Genomic DNA, 26,928 nt, shown 5'->3' with positions numbered 1-26,928 from the left:
CTGGGTATGAGAGAGATTTAAAAGGGAATAAAAGGAAATTAAAATACTAGAGTAGACAGAATAATCTCCCCTCCCTGAGAGAGAGTTCCACATCCTAATCATCAGAATCTGTTTTATTACATGTTAAAATTAAGGAGTTAGGTTTGTAGATGGAATTAAGGCTGCTAATCATCTGACTTTAAAGAGGTTGTCATATCTTATTTATATGGGCCCAATGAACTCAGAAGGGTCCTTAAAGATGGAAGACGGGATAGAAGTGGAGGTCAGAGTTACAGAGAGATCTGAAGATGCTAAGCTCCTGGCTTGGAAGATGAAGGAACCCCAAGTCAAGGAATGCAGGCAGCCTCCAAGCTAGAGTAGGTCAGGAAATGGATTCTCCCCCAGAACAACCAGAGAGAAACAGTCCTTTCGATACCTAGATTTTAGCCCAGAGAGAATTCCAACAGTAGAGAGAGAGCAAACTAGCCAGGCTCTCTAATCCCATGGGATCTCGCTCTTGCCCCACGTTTTGTAAATAATTACGTCACAGCCGAGATCACTCATAGCACTGAGCATGTGCGTCATGAGGTAATCGCTTGGCCATGGACTACTTTTATATAAGCTCCACCTCAAAAGCCCTTGGGGGCTATGTTATATGATGTAATAACGCCTGCTTTGTCAGGCAGGAGGGAATAAACACATCTGCAGTTCAGTCTTCTTAGCTTATGCCTTGCCTACCATGCACTCAACGAATAGTTTGTTCAGTGAGATACAGCACAACAGTTGGCCCTGTGAACAGGATCAGCAATACATCAACTTACCAGACTGTAACACATTTGTAGTGTTTGGGGTAATTTGTTACAGTTGTAACAGAAAATTAATACAGGTACATTCATACAATATAATACCATACAGTCTTCAGAAATAATACAGATAATACCTAATGATGGAGAAAGGATTCATGGTATACTTTTAGGACAGAAAAGCAAATGAGGAAACACCATGCAGAGCAAAATAAAAAGTTTACTTATTTAGATAAACTTTGAAAGATACACTGTAAAATGTTATCATTGTTCTTCATGGATGCTGGAATTTCCCTCCTTATTTCCTGTATTTGCTAGGTTCCTTTTATAATCAGAAAATGTTGAAAATGATTGACCTTAAAACCTGAGACAGACGATTAGGAGCATTTTATCTCCTTTCAAAATATTTTTAAGAAAGGAGATTTTAATTCTCTTTAAGTGGTAAACTCCTGTAGGTTAGCATCTGCTTTACTGAATTTCTGCATGTCAAACACAGTTTAAAACAGAGTTAATATGATGTCCACCTGATTTATTTTTTATTTTTTTTTAACAAACTAAAGTTTGAAACCTGGGCCTTGTGAAATTATTTTTGGCATACCAAAACTAATCTTTGAATATTTTGTAAATGGTACCAGGATTAATTAAAATAACCAGATAGCACCTGCATAGTAACTAAAATCTCAGATGAATGAACTTCATGAACTTTATGTATGAACATCAGTTGGATAATCCCTTTTCTCTTTCCTTACCAGATTCACTACTGCACCCATCATGTTTTAAAACAAGTTACTGCCTTTCCTTCATGCACTGTGTGTTTGATTTTCATTAGTGGTGGATTTTATGACTATTCTTTATATCTGTAGAGAACATAAAGGAAATTAAACTTCCATAGGTTGGATAAAATGCTCAGTGTTCAGTCAAATGCTTTATTTGATGTCAAGTGCATTTTTAATAACTATTATTTATCTTTTGTAGATAAATAAAACTGCTAAACTTTAGTATAAACTGGTCAGGTTCCAAGTTGGTACAGAATGTAACGATTTAGTGTGCTCAGTCATGTCCGACTCTTTGTAACCCTTGGGAGGTGCCAGGCTCTTCTGTTCATTGGATTTTTTAGGCCAGAATACTGGAATGGGTTACCATTTTCCTCCTCCAGGGGATCTTCCCCACCCAGGGATTGAACCTGCATCTCCCATGTCTCTTGAATTGCAGGTGGATTCTTTTGAGCTGTCAGGGAGACCCTGGGAGGTAAGAGACCGTGGCCACCAATAGAGGGGGCTCCAGCATTAGGCCTGCCTGGGTCAAATGAGAGCTTTAGTTCTCATTCTCCTGGGGCTCCTGGCAAGTTACTTCATCTTCTTGAGCCTTGTTGTAAAATAAAAAGTGACTATCCTGATCTCCTCGTGTTGTTAGAAGTAAAGGAAATAAATGCCTTTTCCACGTGTAAATAATCAGTAAATGGTGGCCATCATTACTTGAATGTCCTTTTTATCAAGTTGTTACTTTACACAACTTAGGAAAATTCAGTATCTACTTGTGTTTGCATTTTCTGCTGTTGCTTCAAGGAATGTTTCTAAGTGTGATAAAGTAATACATATATGACAAGAAACTGGCTGTATGAAAAGCTGTCTGTCAGAAGTGACAGAGATATCTATGTGATCTCCATGTGTATGATTGTTTTCTATCCCCTCATTTGAATGAGAATATGAACCTGCACCCAATTCCTCCAAATTGCCTTATAAAGGGGATATGACAGAGAATTACAAAAAGACCAGGGTGCTTTTCAGGGACAAGTTACAAAGAAAACAAAGTGGTACATGGTTTTGTCCTCAGAACTCTCCTAGGGAACCAGTGGGAGTCCTGGAACTCATTCTTTTAGACAAATGTGCAAAAAGCAGAAGGCATGGGGGGATTTAGTCCTTGGTGAATGGGTGTGGGAGTTATAAATTGAAAGTGAAATGAAAACAAAAGTGCCTTGCTGGCACTTGCCTTCTCCAATCAAAGTGCTTAATAAGGATCACTATTATGGATTTTTATATATAGGTTGAACCCGAACCTGGGTGTTACTTTTTGAAATAGTAACCATGCCAAAGCCTCAAATATTGTTCAGTAACAAATCCGAAAGCACAAAACAGGGACTTAAAACTGGTGTGTTTTTCCCAAAATGCTAAATATGACTTAAAGAGCCAGATTAGTCATGTTAAAATGGGGAATAAAAGAAAAATTCTTAAACCATATTTAATCAAATGAAATAGCTATGGTTTGCTAATTTGCTTTACTCCTTCTTGGAATAAGTTATTTATTAGCCTGCATGTGGAGACTCTGGAGGACCTTGGGGTGCTCTTGAAATATATTTGAACTGTCAATTTTGTGTTAAATGTAGATACAAAATAATATTTCATATGATTCCGAAAATTTATAAGTTTTCACAGTCATTGTTTTAACACAGAAATCTGTTTATTAAACCCAACAAAACAGAAAAGTATACCAGCCCTCCATATTTTGAATTTTCAATTAAATAAGCAAATTCTAAATCCACACCTTAAAAGATGTTTGTGCATCTATGTATTTCCAAAATACTCATATTTCAATAAGATTTTCACATTATATTCACCAACAGTATCACAAAAGTTTTTTTTTGTTTGTTTGTTTTTTTGTTTACGTAACTGTAAGGAACCATAATTCTAGAAACACTAGAAGAAAAAAGCATAGCAATGTCCACAGTTACAAGAAAAAGTGCACATTACTTGGTCACAACCACAGTCATTACTTGAAAAACTATATGTAACAAGTAGTTAAGAAATGTCACTGATGCCTTAAACTTATCAAAACCCAAATGACATAAATTTTACATGAAATAAGGCAAATTCAGGAATGCACAAAGAATCTGTAATCCAACCGAAGCTAAACAACAGAAAAAGTGTACAAGAAGCGTAAACGGATGTACTCCTCCCTAAATATTTCAAAAATAGGCTTGCCTCAGTGCACAAAGAGAACACCATTCATGTGTATCCAACACTATAAAATAAGGGTTTGGGAGAGAGGAGGGGACAGTTCATTGTAAGTTGCGGCTGTATCCACTGAGAGTTCTTTCCATTATTTTTACCTACAAGTGTAAATTATACAAATCGTTTCAGGAGAGGTAATGTCTCTTTTTGGAAACTATTTCTGAAAGAGAAAAGAAAACAACACACAAGAGTGCAAATTTTCAGATTGTCACTTGCAACCCCTTTAACATTCAGTCATCAACATCCAGTGGCTGCTAGAAGGATGCCCGTAAGACAGCAGCGGCAATCCGGGAAGAGCAGCTGTAAGAAATCAAGCTGTGATTTCTTTTTTTTTTTTTGTCAATGATATGTCTCTTTTGAATATTAAAAAAATTCTGTGGTGAAACCGCTATGGTAAAGCTGCAGTGCTGAATGGGATGCTCGAGAACAGCATGAGTGCAGAAATGCAAGCTTCTCTTGGAAGTAGTTCCTGATGTGACGATTTAAAGAACACAGGTAAGGGTATCTTTTTTTTTTTTTTTTTTCCCCAGCATCAAGTGTTATTTTTGTAGAAAGAATTTGGAAAGAGAAGGCAAAGGGATGTGGAAAAGGTACTTACAGTAGTTTCTCAAAACAGTTTTCTTTTAGGACCTATGAAAAAGTTACCAAAGTAAAAATGACAATTCTGAATGAAAAACAAGTTTTCTTTTTATAAAAATTACATTTTTTTTTAAAATACAAGATCCTTTTCATTGCTATATCCTGTAGCAACAAGAAATTTTGGCTTTTTTTTTTTTTTTCCTCCAGATACTGCAGCTTTCAGTCCAGTAAGTCAGTAGCAAATTCCACTAATATTTCAGCTGGACCTTGAACTATTTTTTATACCACAAGCTTCTTCTGTTTTATCCTTCAATTAGGAATACACAGCCTTTTTATTTTTTTATTTTTTGCCCCAGATATTTATGCTGGCACACTGAAACAAAAAGCAGTAGGCTGGACACATTAACGTATCTCAAGTACTTCAGAGGCCAGGGTTCCTTTGAAGCACCGAAACACATCACTTTATGGATCAAGGACAATGTGGCATAATGGAAGTATTTCTCTTAAGACTGTGCAGTTAAGACCAGACGCATCTCTGCTGGGAAATCAAAATGTCATTATAGTGGAAACTGCAAATTTAGACCTCAGTGTAAAGGATCGTTGTTGGACTCAGTTCTGTTGTAAAATAAGATTTTCCAGTTCATCTGCAGAACGCAGTAAAAATGCGGCGGATTCTCGATATCCCGCAACCAGCTGTCTCACTGCATTGATTTCAGTTGGACTCAGCTGAGGTCTGGAGCTTGAACTGCTAGACGATCCTGAGCTGGTCGCCAACTGCCTCTTCATGCTGAGATCAGTGGGTCCTAGAAAACAATCAGCATAGATGAGACACGAACAAGTTTTTTTCCTAGTATCTTGAACATGAGCACAAAACATATTAGTACATTTAATTCAGCTATTCTTTCATGAGAAGCTACCAATACCCTTAATCAAATAAATACACCTGCTCTCAGAAAGATAGCTTGCCTGGAGAATGCCAGGGACAGAGGAGCCTGGTGGGCTGCTGTCTATGGGGTCTCATAGAGTTGGACACACTTGAAGCAACATAGCAGCAGCAGCAGAAAGAGAGACAAGCAACACGGTGGGAAAAGAATGGTTAGTTTTTTTTAGACTCTGGTCCAACCACTCTGGTTGCTTCTTACTGCATAAAGACACTGAAGACCTTAATATTAAATTTTTCCAAAAAGTACATATGAAATCCATCTTCAATGCATAGGAATTTCTCTAGACTAGTGGGAAATGATGGGAATCATGAACACTTTTTATTTGCTACATTTGTTAACAAATCATCTGGATCTGACCAATTCAGAAGTGAGAAGAGCCTACATGGTAAGGCTAATGACCCCAGATTACAAACTTCACAATCTAGAACAGAGGCATCTGAGGACCACAGGAGTTCAAGGATGTATTTAGAGGTAAATAACTTATAAGTGGCACAATAGGGATACGAGTTGGGTATTTTTGGTTTGTTTCAGGCCAATGCTTTGTATACTGGGTTGACTACACCGAAGTTTAGAAGTGTATCATTTTAGAAGTGTATCTTATATATATGATTAGTATTAACAAGACTTGGAATGCTGCTGCTTTAGGTATTATTAAATACCTGAAGGCGAGAGTGGGATGAATTGAGAGAGTTGCACAGACATATATACACGACCATGTGTAAAATAGATAGCTAGTGGGAAGCTGTCGTATAACACAAGGAGCTCAGCCAAGTGCCCTGTGATGACCTAGAAAGGAGGCAGTGGGAGAGGGGAGGGAGAGATATGTATACATGTAGCTGACTCACTTTGTTGTACAGCAGAAACTAACACAACGTAAAGCAATTATACTCCAGTAAAAAACCCCAATAGTCCAACATTTATTTGCATAAAATAATCACATGTTCGCATCACCAACTGGATGGACATGAGTCTGAGCAAGCTCCGGGGGTTGGTGATGGACAGGGAAGCCTGGAGTGCTGTAGTCCATGGGGTCACAAAAAGTTAGACATGACTGAGCGACTGAACTGAATGATATGTCTACTTTTTTATGAAATTTTATAAATTTTTACTGAAAAAATGATTTAAAACTCTTATTTGTGTTTTATATGATTATTTTTCTTGCCTGGAAAATACCATGGACAGCAGAGCCTGGTGGGGTACAACTTCATGGGGCTGCAAAGAGTCAGACATGAGTGAGCAACTGAGAGCACACACATATACCTAGGAGTTCATTTTTATATTCTTAACTTTCATTAAGCAATTATTATAATTATTAAATTTACAGTAATAAACTCCTTGAAAAATATTCTTAAGCACATAAGTAGAGGCATGCTACAAAACTGTAGTGATTATAGAACCTGAAAGTATTTTAACAGAATTTTTTCCTAACTGTATTATAATTTTTCAGATAGTAAGATTCATTTCCTAAACTAAAATGAGGGGTGTTATTTCATCCTTCTAGTTCTCTGAGGCATACTGAAGACAGGTCAAGATCTATCCCCCTCCACCCTATCTCCCAAAGGGAGAAAAGGACTTCTGTCAGCCAGGAGGCAAATGTCCCATAAGAGGCGAGTAGCTTCACTTGGAATTTAATTAGGACAGAGACAAGAGAGGTACTCAAGAACTCTGACATCTGGGAGAAACTTCTCTCCACTTCTGCCATGGCCTTTCAAAACTTTGGCAGTTAGGACAGAGACAGAGATTGTAAAACGAACTCTCCAACTTCTGAGGTGGCCACTGCCTGAAGACCTGGCCTCTGGCTCTGGTCTTCCATCCCTCCCTGGTTTATCACACACATTCAACTGGCAGAGTACAAATTTTATGAAAGAAAATTAAACAGATACAGTAAATGTCAAGTGTAACATTTTGTGACATCTTGAACTAGAATTGTGTTTTTTCAGATCTACAGGATTAGGACTGAGAATATAAATCAGAAGTACAAAGATTTCTTTATGTGACTGTTGATCTTTAAAATCTTCAATCTTATGAGGTTGGTTAGTGAAGCAAAAAAAAAAAAAAAGAAAAAGAAAAATTCACAAATGAATAAATTAGTGACTACTCAAACAGCCCGTCCCTGTTTTTCACTAATATTCATTTCTGCCTCACTGAGTCAGTGTCATACTTGAGGGGTTTGGCTTAACCCAACCAATATCATGTAATTAGAATGCATGTCGAGCATAAAGCAAAATTTAAAAATTTATGAAGATACTGAATTTAAAGAAGTAGAAAACATTCTTGGTGATCTGATCAAATTACAGAGAAGGCCACTGAAAAGTGTGGTTCTAGAAGACCAGAAGCAGTTAATAAGAAAATGAGAAAGGAAAATGTCCCCCTAGATGCTTCAAGAGAAAATGACTTGAATATCAAATGTTAAGGCATGCATTTAGGAAATGTGACAAGCCCATTTTCTTTCTGTGGTTCATAACACTTTTTTTCCTATTTTTTATTCATTAAAAAAAAAAAAACTTATTGTGACAGTTTCATGCGAAGAGCTTGAGGACTCAGTCATACATATACATGTGTCTATTCTCTCCCAAACTCCCCTCCCATCCAGGCCGCCACACAACATTGAGCGGAGTTCCCTGTGCTATACAGTAGGTCCTTGTTGGTTATCCACTTTAAATACAGCAGTGTAGTGCAGCTGACCCTTGAACACACAGGGGTTAAGGGTGCCCACCCTGTGCCATGGCTGAAAATCTCCATGTAACTTCGAATGCGCCTTCTGTGTCTCTGGCTGCTCTGCCTGTGTGGAGTCAATTAATTGCAAATAGCGTGCATACATGCATGATAAGTCACTTCAGTAGTGTCCAACTCTTTGTGACCCTTTGGATTATAGCCCACCAGGCTCCTCTGTCCATGGGATTCTTCAGCAAGAATACTGGAGTGGGTTGCCATGCCCTCCTCCAGGGGATCTTATTGACCTAGGGATTGAATCCATGTCTCTTATGTCTTATGGATTGGCAGGTGGTTTCCTTACTACTAGCGCCCCCTGGGAAGCCATGTGCAACTGTAATATTTGATATTGGGGGGAAAAAAAAACTGTGGAAGAGGATGCACATGGTTCAAATCCCATATTGTCCAAGGTCAACTGTATGTAGTATTTTAACCCAAATGATGCAGATCTTAATGTTCATTCTGAAAAGTTTGTTGTTCAATTTCTCAGTCATGTCCAACTCGTTATGACCCCATGGACTGCAGCATGCCAGGCTTCCCCATCCTTCACCATCTCCTGGAGTTTGCTCAAACTCATGTCCATTGAGTCAGTGATGCCATTCAACCATCTCATCCTCTGTTGTCCCCTTCTCCTACTGCCTTCAATCTTGCCCAGCATCAGGATCTTTTCCAATGAGTCGACTCTTCACATCAGGTGACCAAAATACTGGAGCTTCAGCAAATATTGTGCATACAAGCACACTAATTCACTTTCTCCTTTGCCTCCTTCCAATGAATATTCAGGGTTGCATTCCTTCAGAATTGACTGGTTTGATATCCTTGCTGTCCAAGGGACTCTCATGAGTCTTACTCAAGCAACACGGTTTTAAAGCATCGATTCTTTGGCACTCAGGTTTCTGTATGGTCCCACTCTCACATCTGTACATGACTACTGGAAAAACCAAAGCTTTGACTATATGGACCTTTGTTGGCAAAGGGATGTCTCAACTTCTTAATATGTTGTCTAGGTTTGTCATAGTTTTTCTTCCAAGGAGCAAGTGTCTTAATTTTCTGACTGCAGGCAGAGTCCACAGTGATTTTGGAGCTCAAGAACATAAAATCTGCTACTGTTACCACTTTTTCCCCATTTATTTGCCATGAAGTTATGGGACTGGATGCCATGATCTTAATTTTTTGAATGTTGAGTTTTATGCAAGCTTTTTCACTCCTCTTTCATCCTCATCAAGAGGCTCTTTAATTCTTCTTTGCTTTCTGCCATTAGAATGGTATCATCTGCATATCTGAGGTTGTTGACATTTCTCCCAGAAATCTTGATTCTAGCTTGACATTCATCCAGTCTGGCATTTTGCATGATGCATTCTCCATAGAAGTTGAATAAGCAGGGTGACAACATACAGTCTTGATGTACTCCTTTCCCGATTTTGAACCGTCTGTTGTTCTATGTCCAATTCTAACTGTTGCTTCTTGACTTGCATACAGATTTCTCAGGAGGCAAGTAGGTGGTCTGGTATTCCCATCTTTTTTACAGTTTCCCACAGTTTGTTGTGATCCACACAGTCAAAGGCTTTAGCATAGTCAGTGAAGCAAAGGTGAGCCAGAACTGTGTTTGAGAGTCTCCTGAGGAGGTATGGATCAGCAGTGGCCTGCTGCATGGACAGGGGCTCAGGGTGCAGCAGACATGGGTAATGGCATAAGCCCTCTTGGAGGAGGTCACCATTAACCCCACCACAGAGCCACCAGAACTTACACAGGACTGGGGAAATAGGCTCTTGGAGGGCACAAACAAAACCTTGTGTGCACTAGGACCCAGGAAAAAGGAACAGTAACCCCACAAGAGGATGACCCAGACTTGCCCATGAATGTCCAGGAGTCTCTGGTGGAGGCATGGGTTGGCGGTAGCCTGCTGCAAGGTCAGGGGTGGGGGTGAGTTCAGCAGTGCATGCATGGGACCTTTTGAGGGAGGTCTCTATTATCTTCATTACCTCCACCATTGTTTGGCCTCAGGTCAAACAGGAAGGAAACACAGCCCTGCCCATCAATAGAAGATTGGATTAAAGATTTACTGAACATGGCCCTGCCCATCAGAACAAGACCCAGTTTCCCCCTCAGTCAGTCTTTCCCATCAGGATGCTTCCATAAGCCTCTTATCCTTATCCATCAGAAAGCAGATAGAATGAAAACCACAATCATGTTATCCTCTTAATGTATCAATGAGTTCAGTTTACTAATATCTTGAGTTTTCCTCTGTTCATCAGAAATATTGGTCATTAATTATTTCGGTATCTTTGTCTGGTTTTGCTATAAGCATACTACTATAGAAAATAATCAAATCACAAATGAAGAGAGAAAAAGAACAAAGGACAGAGAAATTATAAAATAGCCAGAAAATAATTAACAAAATGGCCATAAGTACATACTTATCAGTAATCCTTTAAATATAAATGAACTAAATTCTATTATCAAGAGATACAGAGTGGCTGAATGGATTAAAAAAAATAAGACCCATCTAAATGCAACCAGTCCAGCCTAAAGGAAATCAATCCTGGGTGTTTAATTGAAGGACTGATGCTGAAGCTGAAACTCCAATACTTTGGCCACCTGATGTGAAGAACTGACTCATTGGAAAAGATGCTGATGCTGGGAAAGATTGAAGGCAGGAGGACAAGGGGATGACAGAAGATGAGATGGTTGGATGGCATCACTGATGTCCATCACTTTGTGGACATGAGCTTGAGTAAACTCCGGGAGTTGGTGATGGACAGGGATGCCTGCTGTGCTGCAGTCCATGGGGTTGCAAAGAGTCAGACATGACTGAGTGACTGAACTAACTAATTTCTTGCTGTCTACAAGAAATTCAGTTCCAATCTAAGGATACACATAGACCGAAAGTAGAGAAATTGAAAAAGATATCCATGCAAATGGAAACCAAAAGAAATCTGAGGATTTCAGGTGTAAAAATAGTTATATTTACATCAGATAAAATAGCCCTGAAGGAGGGCATGGCAATCCACTCCAGTATTCTTGCCTGGAGAATCCCCATGGACAGAGGAGCCTGGAGGGTCACAGAGAGTTAGACATAGCTGAGCAACTAAGCACAAAAAAAATAGACCTTAAGACAAAGACTGTAATAAGAAACAAAGGCTATCTTTACATAATGATAAAGGAGGCAATACAGCAAGACAATATAACATTTGTATATATGTATTACCCAACATAAAAACACTTAAATATATAAAGCAAGTATTAACATACTTAAAGGGAGAAATAGCAGTGCAATAACAGAAGATTTTAATATCCCACTTAAATCAATGGATAGATCATCTAGACAAAATCTGTTAGGAAACATCAGCCTTAAATAACATAATAGATAATTGACTTAATGGACATATATGGAATATTTCATCTCAAGTGCACATGGAACACTCTTTAGAATAGATCATATATTAGGCCATAAAACCAGCCTTAATAAATTTCAGAAGATTGAAATCATATCAAGAATTTCTGATCAGTGTCATAAAACTGGAAATCAATTACAAGAAAAAGCACTAGAAAATTGACAAATATGTGGAGATTAAGTCACAGCTATATAACTAGTGGGTCAAAGAATAAAAGGAAATCAGAAAACACCTCAAGGCTAATGAAAATAGAAATACAACAAACAAAAACTTATGGGATACAGCAAAAGCAATTCTAAGAGGGACCTCCATAGTGATGTATGCCTACATCATGAAACAAAGATCTGAAGTCTAGACCTCAAGGAACTATAACAGGAGCAAACTAAGCCCCAAGTTAGCAGACGGAAGGAAATAAAGATCAGAGTGGAAATAAATGAAGTAGAGACAAAATCGACAATAGAAAGATGAAAATAAGAGCTGCTCTTTTGAAAAGATTTTAAAAAGTGACAATCTTTTAACTAGTTATTAAGAGAAGAGAGACTCAAATAAATGAAGTCAGAAATGAAAGATATCATAGAAATACAAAGGATAAGATACTTCAAAAAATTACATGCCAACAAATTAGACAACTAAGAACAAATGGATAAACTTGGTAGGATAAACCTACAAAGACTGAATCATGGAAACCTAGAAAATCTCAGTGGACCAATTACTGGTAAGGAGATCACATCAAAAATCTTTGAACTACAGTCTAGGAGCAGAAAATTTCACTGCTGAATTCTACTATACATTCAAAGAACTAATACCAATCCCTCTCAAACTCATCCCCCAAACAGAAGATGTGAGAATACTTTCCAAATCATTTTTACTAGGCCAGCATTACCCCAATATCCGATTAGACTCATCCTGATCTCAGCTACCCAAGCTGATAATTAGAGGACCTGGTATTAAAGAATAAAGCAAGAAATACATTCAAGTAGAAACTTCACACATTTCACCAGTGTTTCTGGTATTGTTTTTGTGTGGTTCATAGACTGATGGTCACTTATGAGGAATCTGAGGAAAGTACCAGTAACCAATGAGAAGAATTACTAGCTCATGCAATTAACCAGAATCAAATTGAAGCTCTAGCAAATGAGGAACCAAGAGATGCCACCACAGGAAGATCTTATATTAAATTCAGACATGTTTGGAACACTGGGCCTTTTAAAAGTCTCAAATATTTTTATATAAAATAAATTATAGCTCTAAAGAAAATTACCCTTCAGCTGTATCCCCACTTTTTTCCAGCTAACACCCTGTGCAGAAAACTCTTGCTTGTTTCCATATCTTTGATGACTATTCCTATGGGGGCATTTGCCCTCCCTTGCCCAACTACTATTATTTCTTCTAAGCTGGGACACAGTGGTATAGCAAGAAAAGCCAGGAATGCTCTGTGACTTGGGGTAGGCCAGTTAACCCATCTGGAACTCAGTTTCTATAGCTAAAAAATGGGGCAAGTTATCTTACTCTGCTGTCCCATCGGACTGCAGAGAGGCTCTGAGAGAGAGTGAGATTCTAGCATGGAGACAGGTGCTGGGAGACAGTGTCTTGCTCACTTTATCACCATTGCAGTCCTCACTGCCCCTTTCCTCTGAGCCCCACAACCCTCATTTGTACTTCCAACTTTGTTATTTACTAAAAGAAGTCCCCATTAAATATTTTATATATTAAAAAGTTATAACAAGGAAGTATCAGGGAAGGAATGCGAACAATCACTTTTAATATCACTTCAAAAATAATAATGATAATATACTTAGGAATAAGCTTCCCCAAAGAGGTGAAAGACATATAGTGAGAATTACAAATCATTAATAAAGGAAACTAAAGATGATTCAAAGAAATAGAAAGATATCACATCACATGCTCTTGATTTTGAAGAATTAATATTTTTAAAATGGCATTGCTACCCAAAGAAGGGGCTTTCCAGGTGGCACTAGTGGTTGTAGGAGATGTAAGAGATGCAGGTTCAATCCCTGGGTCAGTAAGTTCCCCTGGAGGGAGAGCATAGTAACCTACTCCAGAACTGCCTGGAGAATCCCATGGATAGAGGATCCTGATGGGCTAGAGTCCATGGAATTGCACAGAGTTGGACATGACTGAAGCAACTCAGCACACATGCACCCAAAGCAGTCTGAAGATTTAATGTGATCTCATATTACCCATGGCATTTTTCACAGAACTAGAATAATTGATCTCACAATTTGTATGGAACCATAAAAGACCCAGAACTGCCAAAGCAATCCTGAGAAGGAAGAAAAAAACACTCCAAGGCATAACCCTCCCAGGCTTACGACAATACTGCAAAGCTACAGTAGTCAAAACAGAGTGGTGTTGGCACAAAAACAGACATAAAGACCAATGGAAAAGAATAGAGTGCCCAGGAAAACTCCCCACATATCTGTAGCCAATTAATCTTCAACAAAGGAGGCAAGAATATAAAATAACAGAGTCTCCTCAGCAGGTGGTGCTTGGAAACTTGGACAGCAGTGTGTAAATCAGCAAATTCAGAAAATGTCTTCACATCTTACACAAAATTCCTACACACAAAAATAAACTCAAAATGGCTTAAAAGTTTAATCATAAGGTATGACACTATAAAACTCCTAGAAGAGATCATAGGCAAAACATTCTTTGGCATAAATTGTACCAATGTTTTTGTAGGTCAGTCTCTCAAGGCAATAGAAATAAGAACAAAAAGGAACAAATGGGAGATAATCAAATTTAGGTATTTACACAGAAAAGGAAACTATAAACAAAATGAAAAGATACCTTATGGAATGGGAGAAAATATTTGCAAACAATGCAACTTAACAATGCAAGCCCTTAACAAGGGCTTAATTTCCAAAATATACAAACAGCTCATACGATTAAATAACAAGAAATCTAATTGAAAAATGGGCAGAAGACCTAAATACATATTTCTCCAGAGAAGACATAGAGATGGGTAATAGGCACATAAAAAGATAATCAACTTTGTTAATTAATAGAGAAATGCAAAATCACTGCAGATGGTGATTGCAGCCATGAAATTAAAAGATGCTTGCTCCTTGGAAGAAAAGTTATGACCAACCTAGACAGCATATTAAAAAGCAGAGACATAACTTTGTCAACAAAGGTCCATCTAGTCAAGGCTATGGTTTTACCAGTGGCCATGTATGGATGTAAGAGTTGGACTATAAAAATAGCTGAGGGCCGAAGAGTTGATGCTTTTTATCTGTGGTGTTGGAGAAGACTCTTGAGAGTCCCTTGGCCTGCAAGGAAATCCAACCAGTTCATCCTAAAGGAGATCAGTCCTGGGTGTTCATTGGAAGGACTGATGTTGAAGCTGAAACTCCAATATTTTGGCCACCTGATGTGAAGAGCTAACTCATTAGAAAAGACCCTGATTCTGGGAAAGATTGAGGGCAGGAGGAGAAGGGGATGACAGAGGATGAGATGGTTGGATGGCATCACCAACTCAATGGACATGGGTTTGGGTGGACTCCAGGAGTTGGTGATGGACAGGGAAGCCTGGCATGCTGGCGTTCATGGGGTCACAGAGTCAGACACGACCAAGAGACTGAACTGAGAGAAATGCAAATCCAGACCACAATGAGATACCGCCTCATACTAGTCAGAATGACCATCTTGAAAAAGTTTATATTTCTTCTAAGATCAGGAACAAGACAAGGGTACCCACTCTTGCCAATGTTATTCAACATAGTTGTGAAGTCCTAGCCATGGCAATCAGAGAAGAAATGAAAGGAATCTAGATTGAGGGGGAAAAAAAAGTAAAACTCTCATTGTCTGCAGACAGCATGAAATTATACATAAAAGTCCCTAGAGGTACTATCTGAAAACTACTAGAGCTAATCAGTAAATTTAGTAAAGTTGCAGGATACAAAATCAGTACACAGAAATCCCTTGCATTCCTATACACTGGTGGTGGTTTACTTGCTAAATCATGTCTGACTCCTGCGATCCCATGGACTGTAGCCTGTCAGGCTCCTCTGTCCATGGGGTTCTCCAGGCAAGAATACTGGAGTGGGTTGCCATTTCCTTCTCCAGGGGATCTTCCTGACCCAGGAATCAGACCCGGGTCTCCTGCATTGCAAGCAGATGACTTACCAGCTGAGCTACACTAACAATGAAAAATTAGAGAAATTAAGGAATCAATCCCATTTACCACAGCAACCAGAAGAATTAAATACCTAGGAATAAACACACTTAAGGAGACAAGACGTGTATATAGAAAACAAGACACTCATGCAAGAAATCAAAGATGATACAGATGAGATATATCATGTTCTTAGATTCAGTTCAGTTCAGTTACTCAGTTGTGTCCGACTCTTTGTAACCTATGGACTGCAGCACACCAGGCTTCCCTATGCATCACCAACTCCTGGAGCTTACTCAGACTCATGTCCATAGAGTCAGTGATGCCATCCAACCATCTTATCCTCTGTCATCCCCTTCTCTTCCTGCTTTCAATCTTCCTAAGCATCAGGGTGTTTTTCAAATGATTCAGCTCTTCACATCAGGTGGCCAAAGTATTAGAGTTTCAGCTTCAACATCAGTCCTTCCTGTGAATATTCAGGACTGCTTTCCTTTAGGATGGACTGGTTGAATCTCCTTGAAGTCAAAGGGACTCTCGAGTCTTCTCCAACACCACAGTTCAAAAGTATCAATTATTTGGCACTCAGATTTCTTATAGTCCACCTCTCACAGCCGTACATGACTACCAGAAGAACCATAGCTTTGACTAGATGGACTCTTTGTAATCCCATGGACTATACAATCACGGAATTCTCCAGGCCACAATATTGGAGTGGGTAGCCTTTCCCTTCTCCAGGGGATATTTCCAATCCAGGGATCGATCCCAGGTCTCCTGCATTGCAGGTGGATTCTTTACCAGCTGAGCCACAAGGGAGGCCTAGGAATACTGGAGTGGGTAGCCTATCCCTTCTCCAGTGGATCTTCCCAACCCATGAATCAAACCAGGGTCTCCTGCATTGCAGGTGGATTCTTTACCAACTAAGATATCAGGTGAAGCCCTGTTCTTAGGTTAGAAGAATCAATATTGTGAAAATGACTATACTATCCAAGGCAATCTTCCAGATTCAATGCAATCTTTATCAAGTTCCCAATGGGATTTTTCACACAACTGGAACAAAAACTTTCACAATTTTCATGGAAACACTAAAGACCCTGAATAGCAAAAGCAACCTTGAAAATGAAAAATGGAGCTGGAGGAATAAACTTGACTTCAGACTGTACTACAAAGCAACAGTCATAAAGATAGTATAGTATTTGCACAAAAATATAAAAATAAACCAGTGGAACAGGATAGAAAACCCAGAGATACACCCTACCTGTGGGTACCTTATCTTTGACAAAGGAGGCAAGAATATACAATGGAGAAGAGACATTCTCTTTAGTAAGTGGTGCTGGAAAAACTGGACAGCTATGTGTAAAAGAATAAAATTAGAACACTGCCTAACCAACATACACAAAAATAAACTCAAAATGGAAATGAATTAAAGACTTAAATGTAAGACCAGAAATTATAAAATCTTAGAGGAAAACATAAGCAGTATACTTTTTGATATAAATTGCAGGAAATCCTCTTTGACCCACCTCCCAGAGTAATGGAAATAAAAACAAATGGGATCTAATTAAACTTAAGAGCTTTTACACAAAAGAGAAACAATAAAGATGAACAGAGAACTCTCAGAATGAGAGAAAACAAATGCAAATGAAGCAACTGACAAAGGATTAATCTCTAAAATATATAAGCAACCTGCAAATCAATCAATGTAATTCACCACATTAACAAATTGAAAAATAAAAGCCATATGATTATCTCAGTAGATGCAGAGAAGGCCTTTGACAAAATTCAACATCCATTTATGATAAAATCTCTCCAGAAAGCAGGAATAGAAGGAACATACCTCAACATAATAAAAGCTATATATGACAAACCCACAGCAAACATTATCCTCAATGGTGAAAAATTGAAAGCATTTCCCCTAAAATCAGGAACAAGACAAGGGTGCCCACTTTCACTGCTACTATTCCACATAGTTCTGGAAGTTTTGGCCACAGCAATCAGAGAAGAAAAAGAAATAAAAGGAATCCAAATTGGAAAAGAAGAAGTAAAACTCTCACTGTTTGCAAATGACATAATCCTCTACATAGAAAACCCTAAAGACTCCACCAGAAAATTACTAGAGCTAATCAGTTAATATGGCAAAGTTGCAGGATATAAAACCAACACACAGAAATCCCTTGCATTCCTATACACTAATAATGAGAAAGGAGAAAAAGAAATTAAGGAAACAATTCCATTCACCATTGCAATGAAAAGAATAAAATACTTAGGAATATATCTACCTAAAGAAACTAAAGACCTATATATAGAAAACTATAAAACACTGATGAAAGAAATCAAAGAGGACACTAATAGATGGAGAAATATACCATGTTCATGGATTAGAAGAATCAATATAGTGAAAATGAGTATACTACCCAAAGCAATCTACAGATACAATGCAATCCCTATCAAGCTACCAGCGGTATTTTTCACAGAGCTAGAACAAATAATTTCACAGTTTGTATGGAAATACAAAAAAACTCGAATAGCCAAAGCAATCTTGAGAATAAAGAATGGAACTGGAGGAGTCAACCTGCCTGACTTCAGGCTCTACTACAAAGCCACAGTCATCAAGACAGTATGGTACTGGCACAAAGACAGAAATATAGATCAATGGAACAAAATAGAAAGCCCAGAGATAAATCTACACACCTATGGACACCTTATCCTCTACAAAGGAGGCAAGAATATACAATGGGTTAAAGACAATCTCTTTAACAAGTGGTGCTGGGAAATTGGTCAACCACTTGTAAAAGAATGAAACTAGATCACTTTCTAACACCATACACAAAAATAAACTCAAAATGGATTAACGATCTAAACGTAAGACCAGAAACTATAAAACTCCTAGAGGAGAACATAGGCAAAACACTCTCCAACATAAATCACAGCAGGATCCTCTATGATCCACCTCCCAGAATACTGGAAATAAAAGCAAAAACAAACAAATGGGATCTAATTAAAAGCTTCTGCACAACAAAGGAAACTATAAGCAAGGTGAAAAGACAGCCTTCTGAATGGGAGAAAATAAAGCAAATGAGCAACTGACAAACAACTAATCTGAAAAATATACAAGCAACTTATGCAGCTCAATTCCAGAAAAATAAATGACCCAATCAAAAAATGGGCCAAAGAACTAAATAGACATTTCTCCAAAGAAGACATACACGTGGCTAACAAACACATGAAAAGATGCTCAGCATCACTCATTATCAGAGAAATGCAAATCAAAACCACAATAAGGTACCATTTCACACCAGTCAGAATGGCAGCGATCCAAAAGTCTACAAGCAATAAATGCTGGTGAGGGTGTGCAGAAAAGGAAACTCTCTTACACTGTTGGTGGGAATGCAAACTAGTACAGCCACTAAGGAGAACAGTGTGGAGATTCCTTAAAACATTGCAAACAGAACTGCCTTATAACCCAGCAATCCCCCTGCTGGGCATACACACCGAGGAAACCAGAATTGAAAGGGACACATGTACTCCAATGTTCATTGCAGCACTGTTTATAATAGCCTGGACATGGAAGCAACCTAGATGTCCATCAGCAGATGAATGGATAAGAAAGCTGTGGTACATATACACAATGGAGTATTACTCAGCTATTAAAAAGAATACATTTGAATCATTTCTAATGAGGTGGATGAAACTGGAGCCTATTATACAGAGTGAAGTAAGCCAGAAAGAAAAACACCAATACAGTATACTAACACATATATATGGAATCTAGAAAGATGGTAATGATAACCCTCTATGCGAGACAGCAAAAGAGACACAGATGTATAGAACAGACTTTTAGACTCTGAGAGAGGGAGAGGGTGGGATGATTTGGGAGAATGGCATTGAAACATGAATACTATCATGTAAGAAACAAATCACCAGTCTATGTTTGATACAGGATACAGGATGCTTGGGGCTGGTGCATGGGGATGACCCAGAGAGATGATATGGGGTGGGGGGTGGGAGGGGGGTTCAGGATTGGGAACTCATGTACACCCGTGGCTGATTCATGTCAATGTATGGTAAAACCAATAAAGTATTGTAAAGCAAAATAAAATAAAAATTAAATAAAATATATAACAGCTCATATAGCTCAATATTGAAAAAACAAATGACCCAATCAAAAAATAAGCAGAAGATTTAAATAGACATTCCTCCAAAGAAGGCATACAGATGGCAAATAAATGCATTTAAAATGTTAATATGACTCATCATTAGGGAAAGCCACATCAATAAATCAATGAGATACCATCTCACACTGGTCAGATGGCCATCACCAGAAAATCTACAGAAACTAAATGCTGGAGAGGGTGTGGAAAAAATGGAACTCTCCTGCACTATTGGTGGAAATGTAAATTGATATAGCCACTATGGAGAACATTATAAATATTTCTTAAAAAACTAGGAATAAAACTACCATATGACCCAGTAATCCCACTGTGGGCTTATACACTGAGAAAGCCATAATTTAAAAAAAAAATGTACTCCAATGTTCATTGCAGCACTGCTTATAGTAGCTAGAACATGGAAGCCACCTACATGTCCTTTGACAGATGAGTGGATAAAGAAGTTGTGGTACATGTATAAAATGGTATATTACTAAGCCATAACAAGGAAGAAATGTGACTCAATTCTAGTGAGATAGAGGAACTTAGAGCTTGTTATACAGAGTGAAGTAAGGCAGAAAAAGAAAAAATATATATATATTGAAGCATATAAATGGAATTGAGAAATGGGGCTTCCCAGGTGGTAAGTAATCTGCCTACCAATGCATGAGACTGCAACAGGTTCAATCGCTGGTTTAGGAAGATTCACTGGAGTAGAAAATGGCACCCTATTCCAGTATTCTTGCCTGGAAACTGCCATGGGCAGAGGAGCTTGATGGGCTATAGTCCATGGAGCTACAAAGAGTTGTACACAATTGAGCACATGGAATCTAGGAAAATGGTATTGATGAACCTATTTGCAGGACAACAATAGAGACACAGACTTAAAGAACAGATTTTGGGCCTTGTGTGGGAAGGAGAATGTGGGACAAATCAAGAGAATTGCACTGAAACATACACATTACCAAATGTAAAATAGATAGTCAGTGGTAATTTGCTGTATGATGAAGGGAGCTCAACCTGGTGTGCTCTGACATCCTAGAGGGGTGGGATAGGGGCTTTGGGAGGGAAGGGACATATATATACCTATGGCTGATTCATGTTGTACAGCAGAAACCAATATAGAATTGCAAAGCAATTATCCTCCAGTTACAAATATAAGGGAAAAAGAGTCTACAAATGAGAAATGCTGGAAAGGGTGTGGAGAAAATGAAACCCTCCTACACTGTTGGTGCAGATGTAAACTGGTTCAGCTACTGTGGAAAACGGCATGGAGGTTCCTCAGAAAACTAGAGTTGCCATAATTTCCAGCAATCCTACTTCTGGGCATATATCCAGAAAAAACTATAATTTGAAAAGATACATGCACCCCTATGGTCAGCACTATTTACAATAGCCGAACAACCTAAATGCCCATCAACATTCATATATATATATATATATATATATACACGTGTGTGTGTGGGATGTGTAAGCATGCACGTGTGTGTATAGTGTATTATTCAGCCATCAAAATAAATAATGCCACTTGCAACAATATGGATGGACCTAGAGATTATCATATTAAGCAAAAGTATGTCAGAAAGAGAAACACGAATACCATATATCACTTATATGTGGAGTCTAAAATACAAATCAATATATCTACAAAACAAAAACAGACTTGTAGGTATAGAGAATAGATTTCTGGTTGCCTAGTGAAGAGGCTTTGGGAGGGGAAGGAATGGAAGTTTGGGATTAGCACAGGCAAACTATTATATATAGGATGGATAAGCAACAAGGTCTTATTGTATAGCACTGGAACTATATTCAATATTCTATAACAACTCATAATGGAAAAGAATAAGAAAATGTATGTACTGAATTATTTTGCTATATAGAATAAATTAACCCTTAATTATAAATAAACTTAAAGATTTTATATACACACTTATGTGTGTATGCATACTTACCTGTATGCAGGTCAGGAATCAACAATTAGAACTGGACATAGAACAACAGACTGGTTCCAAATAGGAAAAGGAGTACGTCAGGGCTGTATATTGTCACCCTGCTTATTTAACTTATATGCAGAGTACATCATGAGAAACCCTGGGCTGGATGAAGCACAAGCTGGAATCAAGATTGCTGGAAGAAATATCAATAACCTCAGATATGTAGATGATACAACCCTTATGGCAAAAAGTGAAGAACTAAAGAGCCTCTTGATGAAAGTGAAAGAGGAGAGTGAAAAAGTTGGCTTAAAGCTCAACATTCAGAAAACGAAGATCATGGCATCCAGTCCCATCACTTCATGGCAAATAGATGGGGAAACAGTGACTGACTTTATTTTTCTGGGTTCCAAAATCACTGCAGATGGTGATTGCAGCCATGAAATAAAAAGACGCTTAGTCCTTGGAAGAAAAGTTATGACTAACCTAAACAGCATATTAAAAAAGCAGAGACATTACTTTGTCAACAAAGGTCCATCTAGTCAAGGCTATGGTTTTTCCAGTGGTCATGTATGCATGTGAGAGTTGGACTATAAAGAAAGCTGAGCACAGAAGAATTGAAGTTTTGAACTGTGGTGTTGGAGAAGACTCTTGAGAGTCCCTTGGACTGCAAGGAGATCCAATCAGTCCATCCTAAAGGAGATAAGTCCTGGGTGTTCATTGGAAGGACTGATGTTGAAGCTGAAACTCCAATACTTTGGCCACCTGATGTGAAGAGCTGACTTATTTGAAAAGACCCTGATGCTGGAAAGGATTGAGGGCAGGAGGAGAAGGGGACGAGAGAGGATGAGATGGGTGGATGGCATAATCGACTCAATGGACATGCAATTTCATGCAAAGATGGGCACAATAAAGGACAGAATTGGTAAGAACATAAAGCAGAAAAGATTAAGAAGAGGTGGCAAGAATACATAGAAGAACTGTACAGAAAAGGTCTTAATAACCTAGATAACTATAATGGTGAGGTTACTCACCTAGAGCCAGACATTCTGGAGTATGAAGTCAACTGGGCCTTAGAAAGCATTAGTATGATAAAAGCAAGTAGAGGTGATGGAGTTCCAGCTGAGCTATTTCAAATCCTAAAATATGATGCTATTAGAGTACTGTACTCAGTATGTCAGCAAATTTGGAAAACTCAGCAGTGGCCACAAGACTGGAAAAGTTAGATTTCCTTCCAATCCCGAACAAGGGTAATGCCAAATACTGTCCAAGCTACTGTACAATTGCACTCATTTCACATGCTGGCAAAGTAATGCTCAAAATACTGTTGGCTAGGCTTTAGCAGTAGGAGAATGCAGAACCCAGTACAAGCTGGATTGAGAAAAGACAGAGGAACCAGAGATTAAATTGCCAACATCCGTTAGATCATAGAAAGAGCAAGAGAATTACACGAAAAAAAAACAACCAACCAACCAAACATCTACTTCTGCTTCATTGACTATACTAAAGCCTTTGACTGTGTGGATTACAACAATCTGTGAAAAATTCTTAAAGAGATGGGAATGCCAGTCCACCTTAACTGCCTCCTGAGAAACCTGTATGCAGATCAAGAAGCAACAGTTAATATCAGACATGGAACAATGGACTGGTTCAAAATTGGGAAAGGAGTATATCAAGGCTGTATATTGTCACCCTGCTTATTTAACTTATATGAAGAGTACATTGTGCAAAATGCCAGACTGGATTAATCACAAGCTGGAATCAAGATTGCTGGGAGATATATTGACAAACTCAGATGTGTAGATGACATCACCTTAATGGCAGAAAGTGAAGAGGAACTAAACATCCTCTTGATGAGGGTGAAAGAGGATAGTGAAAAGCTGGCTTAAAATTCAACATTTAAGAAAATAAGATCATGGCATCTGGTCTCACTACTTCATGGCAAATAGATGGGGGAAAAGTGGAAACAGTGACAGACTTTACTTTCTTAGGCTCCAAAATCACTGCAGATTGTTGCTGCAGCCATGAAATTAAGACACTTACTCCTTGGAAGACAAGTTATGACAAATCTACACAACATATTAAAAAGCGGAGACATCACTTTGCTGACAAAGGTCCGTGTACTCAAAACTTTGGTTGTCCAGTAGAAATGTTTGATGTGAGAGTTGCACCATAAACAAGTCTGAGTGTCAGAGAACTGATGCTTTTGAACTGTGGTGTTGGAAAAGACTCTTGAGAGTCCCTTGAACATCAAGGATATCAAAGGATATCAAGGATATCAAAGTCAATCCTAAGGGAAATTAGTCCCGAATATTCATTGGAAAGACTTGATGCTGAAGCGTCAATATTTTGGCCACCTGATACAAAGAGCTGACTCACTGGAAAAGACCTTGATTCTGAAAAAGATTGAGGACAGGAGTAGAAGGGGGTGACAGAGGATGAGATAGGAGGATGGCATCACTGTCTCAGTGGATATGAGTTTGAGCAAAATCTGAGAGATGGTGAATGACAGTGAAGTCTGACATGTTACAGTTTATGGTGTCACAGAGTTGGACACGACTTAGCAATTGAACAGTAACAGTAATGTTACATATAACATTTATATGTATACTCACATCACTTAGCCATAAAAGGAGAAAGAATTCTTGCCATTTGTGATAACATGAAGTACTTTGAGGGCATTTTGCTAAATAACTCATAGAAAGACATACTATTTGATCTCAGTTCATGCAGAATTGGACCCAAAAAAACACTATGAAAATACTTCTACTGTCTTGCATATAGGGTCATTGTTACCATCTTTCTATATTCCAAATATACGTGTTAATATACTGTATTGGTGTTTTTCTTTTTTATTTATTTATTTATTTAATTTTAAAATCTTTAATTCTTACATGCATTCCCAAACATGAACCCCCCCTCCCACCTCCCTCCCGATAACATCTCTGTGGGTCATCCCCATGCACCAGCCCCAAGCATGCTGTATCCTGCGTCAGACATAGACTGGCGATTCAATTCTTACATGATAGTATACATGTTAGAATGCCATTCTCCCAAATCATCCCACCCTCTCCCTCTCCCTCTGAGTCCAAAAGTCCGTTATACACATCTGTGTCTTTTTTCCTGTCTTGCATACAGGGTCATCATTGCCATCTTTCTAAATTCCACATATATGTGTTAGTATACTGTATTGGTGTTTTTCTTTCTGGCTTACTTCACTCTGTATAATTTCTGACTTACTTCAGTCTGTATAATAGGCTCCAGTTTCATCCACCTCATTAGAACTGATTCAAATGCACTCTTTTTAATAGCTGAGCAATATTCCATTGTGTATCTGTACCACAGCTTTCTTATCCATTTGTCTACCAATAGACATCTAGGTTGCTTCCATGTCCTACCTATTATAAACAGTGCTGTGATGAACACTGGGGTACATGTGTCCCTTTCAATTCTGGTTTCCTTGGTGTGTATGCCCACCAGTGGGATTGCTGGGTCATATGGCAGTTCTATTTCCAGTTTTTTAAGGAATCTCCACACTGCTCTCCATAGTGGCTGTACTAGTTTGCATTCCCACCCACAGTGTAAGAGGGTTCCTTTATTCCACACCCTCTCCAGCATTTATTGTTTGTAGACTTTTTTATAGTAGCCATTCGGACCAGTGTGAGACGGTACCTTATTGTGGTTTTGATTTGCATTTCTCTAATAATGAGTGATGCTGAGCATCTTTTCATGTGTTTGTTAGCCATCTGTATATCTTCTTTGGAGAAATGTCTGTTTAGTTCTTTGGCCCATTTTTTGATTGAATTGTTTATTTTTCTGGTATTGAGCTGCATGAGCTGCTTGTATATTTTTGAGCTTAATTCTTTGTCAGTTGCTTCATTTGCTATTATTTTCTCCCGTTCTGAAGGCTGTCTTTTCACCTTGCTTATAGTTTCCTTCATTGTGCAAAAGCTTTTAAGTTTAGTTAGGTCCCATTTGTTTATTTTTGCTTTTATTTCCATTACTCTGGGAGGTGGGCCATAGAGGATCCTGCTGTGATTTACGTCAAAGAGTGTTTTGCCTATGTTTTCTTCTAGGAATGTTATAGTTTCTGGTCTTACACTTAGATCTTCAATGCATTTTGAGTTCATTTTTGTGTATGGTGTTAGAAAGTGTTCTAGATTCATTCTTTTACAGGTGGTAGACCAGTTTTCCTAGCACCACTTGTTAAAGAGATTGTCTTTTCTCCATTGTATGCTCTTGCCTCCTTTGTCAAAAGATAAGGTGCCCATAGGTGCATGGATTTATCTCTGGGCTTTCTGTTTTGTTCCATTGATCTATATTTCTGTCTTTGTGCCAGTACCATACTGTCCTGATGACTGTAGCTTTGTAGTATGGTCTGAAGTCAGGCAGGTTGATTCCTCCAGTTCCATTTTTTTTTTTTTCCTCAAGCTTGCTTTGGTTATTTGAGATTTTTTTGTATTTCCATACAAATTGTGAAGTTATTTGTTCTACTTCTGTGAAAATAATACCATCAGTAGCTTGATAGGGATTGCATTGAATCTATAGATTGCTTTGGGTAATATACTCATTTTCACTATACTGATTCTTCCGATCCATGAACATCGTATATTTCTCCATCTATTTGTGTCACCTTTGATTTCCTTCATCACTGTTTTATAGTTTTCTATATATGAGTCTTTTGTTTCTTTAGGTAGATTTAGTCCTAAATATTTTATTCTTTTCATTGCAATGGTGAATGGAATTGTTTCCTTAATTTCTCTTTCTGTTTTCTCATTGTTAGTGTATAGGAATGCAAGGGATTTCTGTGTATTAATATTATATCCTGAAACTTTACTATATTAATTGATTAGCTCTAGTAATTTTCTAGCGGTATCTTTAGGGTTTTCTATGTAGAGGATCATGTCATCTGCAAATATTGAGAGTTTTACTTCTTTTTCAACCTGGATTCCTTTTATTTCTTTTTCTTCTCTGACTGCTGTGGTTAAAACTTCCAAAACTATGTTGAATAGTAGTGGTGAGAGTGGGCACTCTTGCCTTGTTCCTGACTTTAGGGGAAAAGCTTTCAATATTTCTTCATTGAGGATAATGTTTGCTATGGGTTTATCACATATGGGTTTAAAAATGTCGAGGTATGTTCCTTCTAAGCCTGCTTTCTGGAGGGTTTTTATCATAAATGGATGTTGAATTTTGTCAAAGGCTTTCTCTGCATCTATTGAGATAATCAAATGGTTTTTGTGTTTCAGTTTATTAATGTGGTGTATCACATTGATTGATTTGCAAATACTGAGGAA

The 26,928-nt window shown here is 38.2% G+C and overlaps 1 protein-coding gene across 7 annotated transcripts in view; it reads right to left on the bottom strand.

Moving 5' to 3' along the window:
- Positions 1-3,220: 3,220 nt before the first annotated feature.
- NOL4 (nucleolar protein 4) overlaps positions 3,221-26,928 on the bottom strand; it is a 461,414-nt gene continuing 437,706 nt past the window's right edge. For all 7 annotated transcript variants that reach the window (XM_042239581.2, XM_027960833.3, XM_042239576.2 and 4 more), the window contains one exon: positions 3,221-5,172. In XM_042239581.2, the coding sequence (XP_042095515.1) occupies positions 4,979-5,172 (194 nt within the window). In that variant the 3' untranslated portion in view covers positions 3,221-4,978. The remainder of the gene's footprint in view (positions 5,173-26,928) is intronic.

Source organism: Ovis aries, chromosome 23, assembly GCF_016772045.2.
Source record: "Ovis aries strain OAR_USU_Benz2616 breed Rambouillet chromosome 23, ARS-UI_Ramb_v3.0, whole genome shotgun sequence".
In the NCBI taxonomy this organism is placed as follows: domain Eukaryota; kingdom Metazoa; phylum Chordata; class Mammalia; order Artiodactyla; family Bovidae; genus Ovis; species Ovis aries.
The sequence above is the reverse complement of the archived record's forward strand: the minus strand, read 5'-3'. Positions and strand labels throughout refer to the sequence as shown.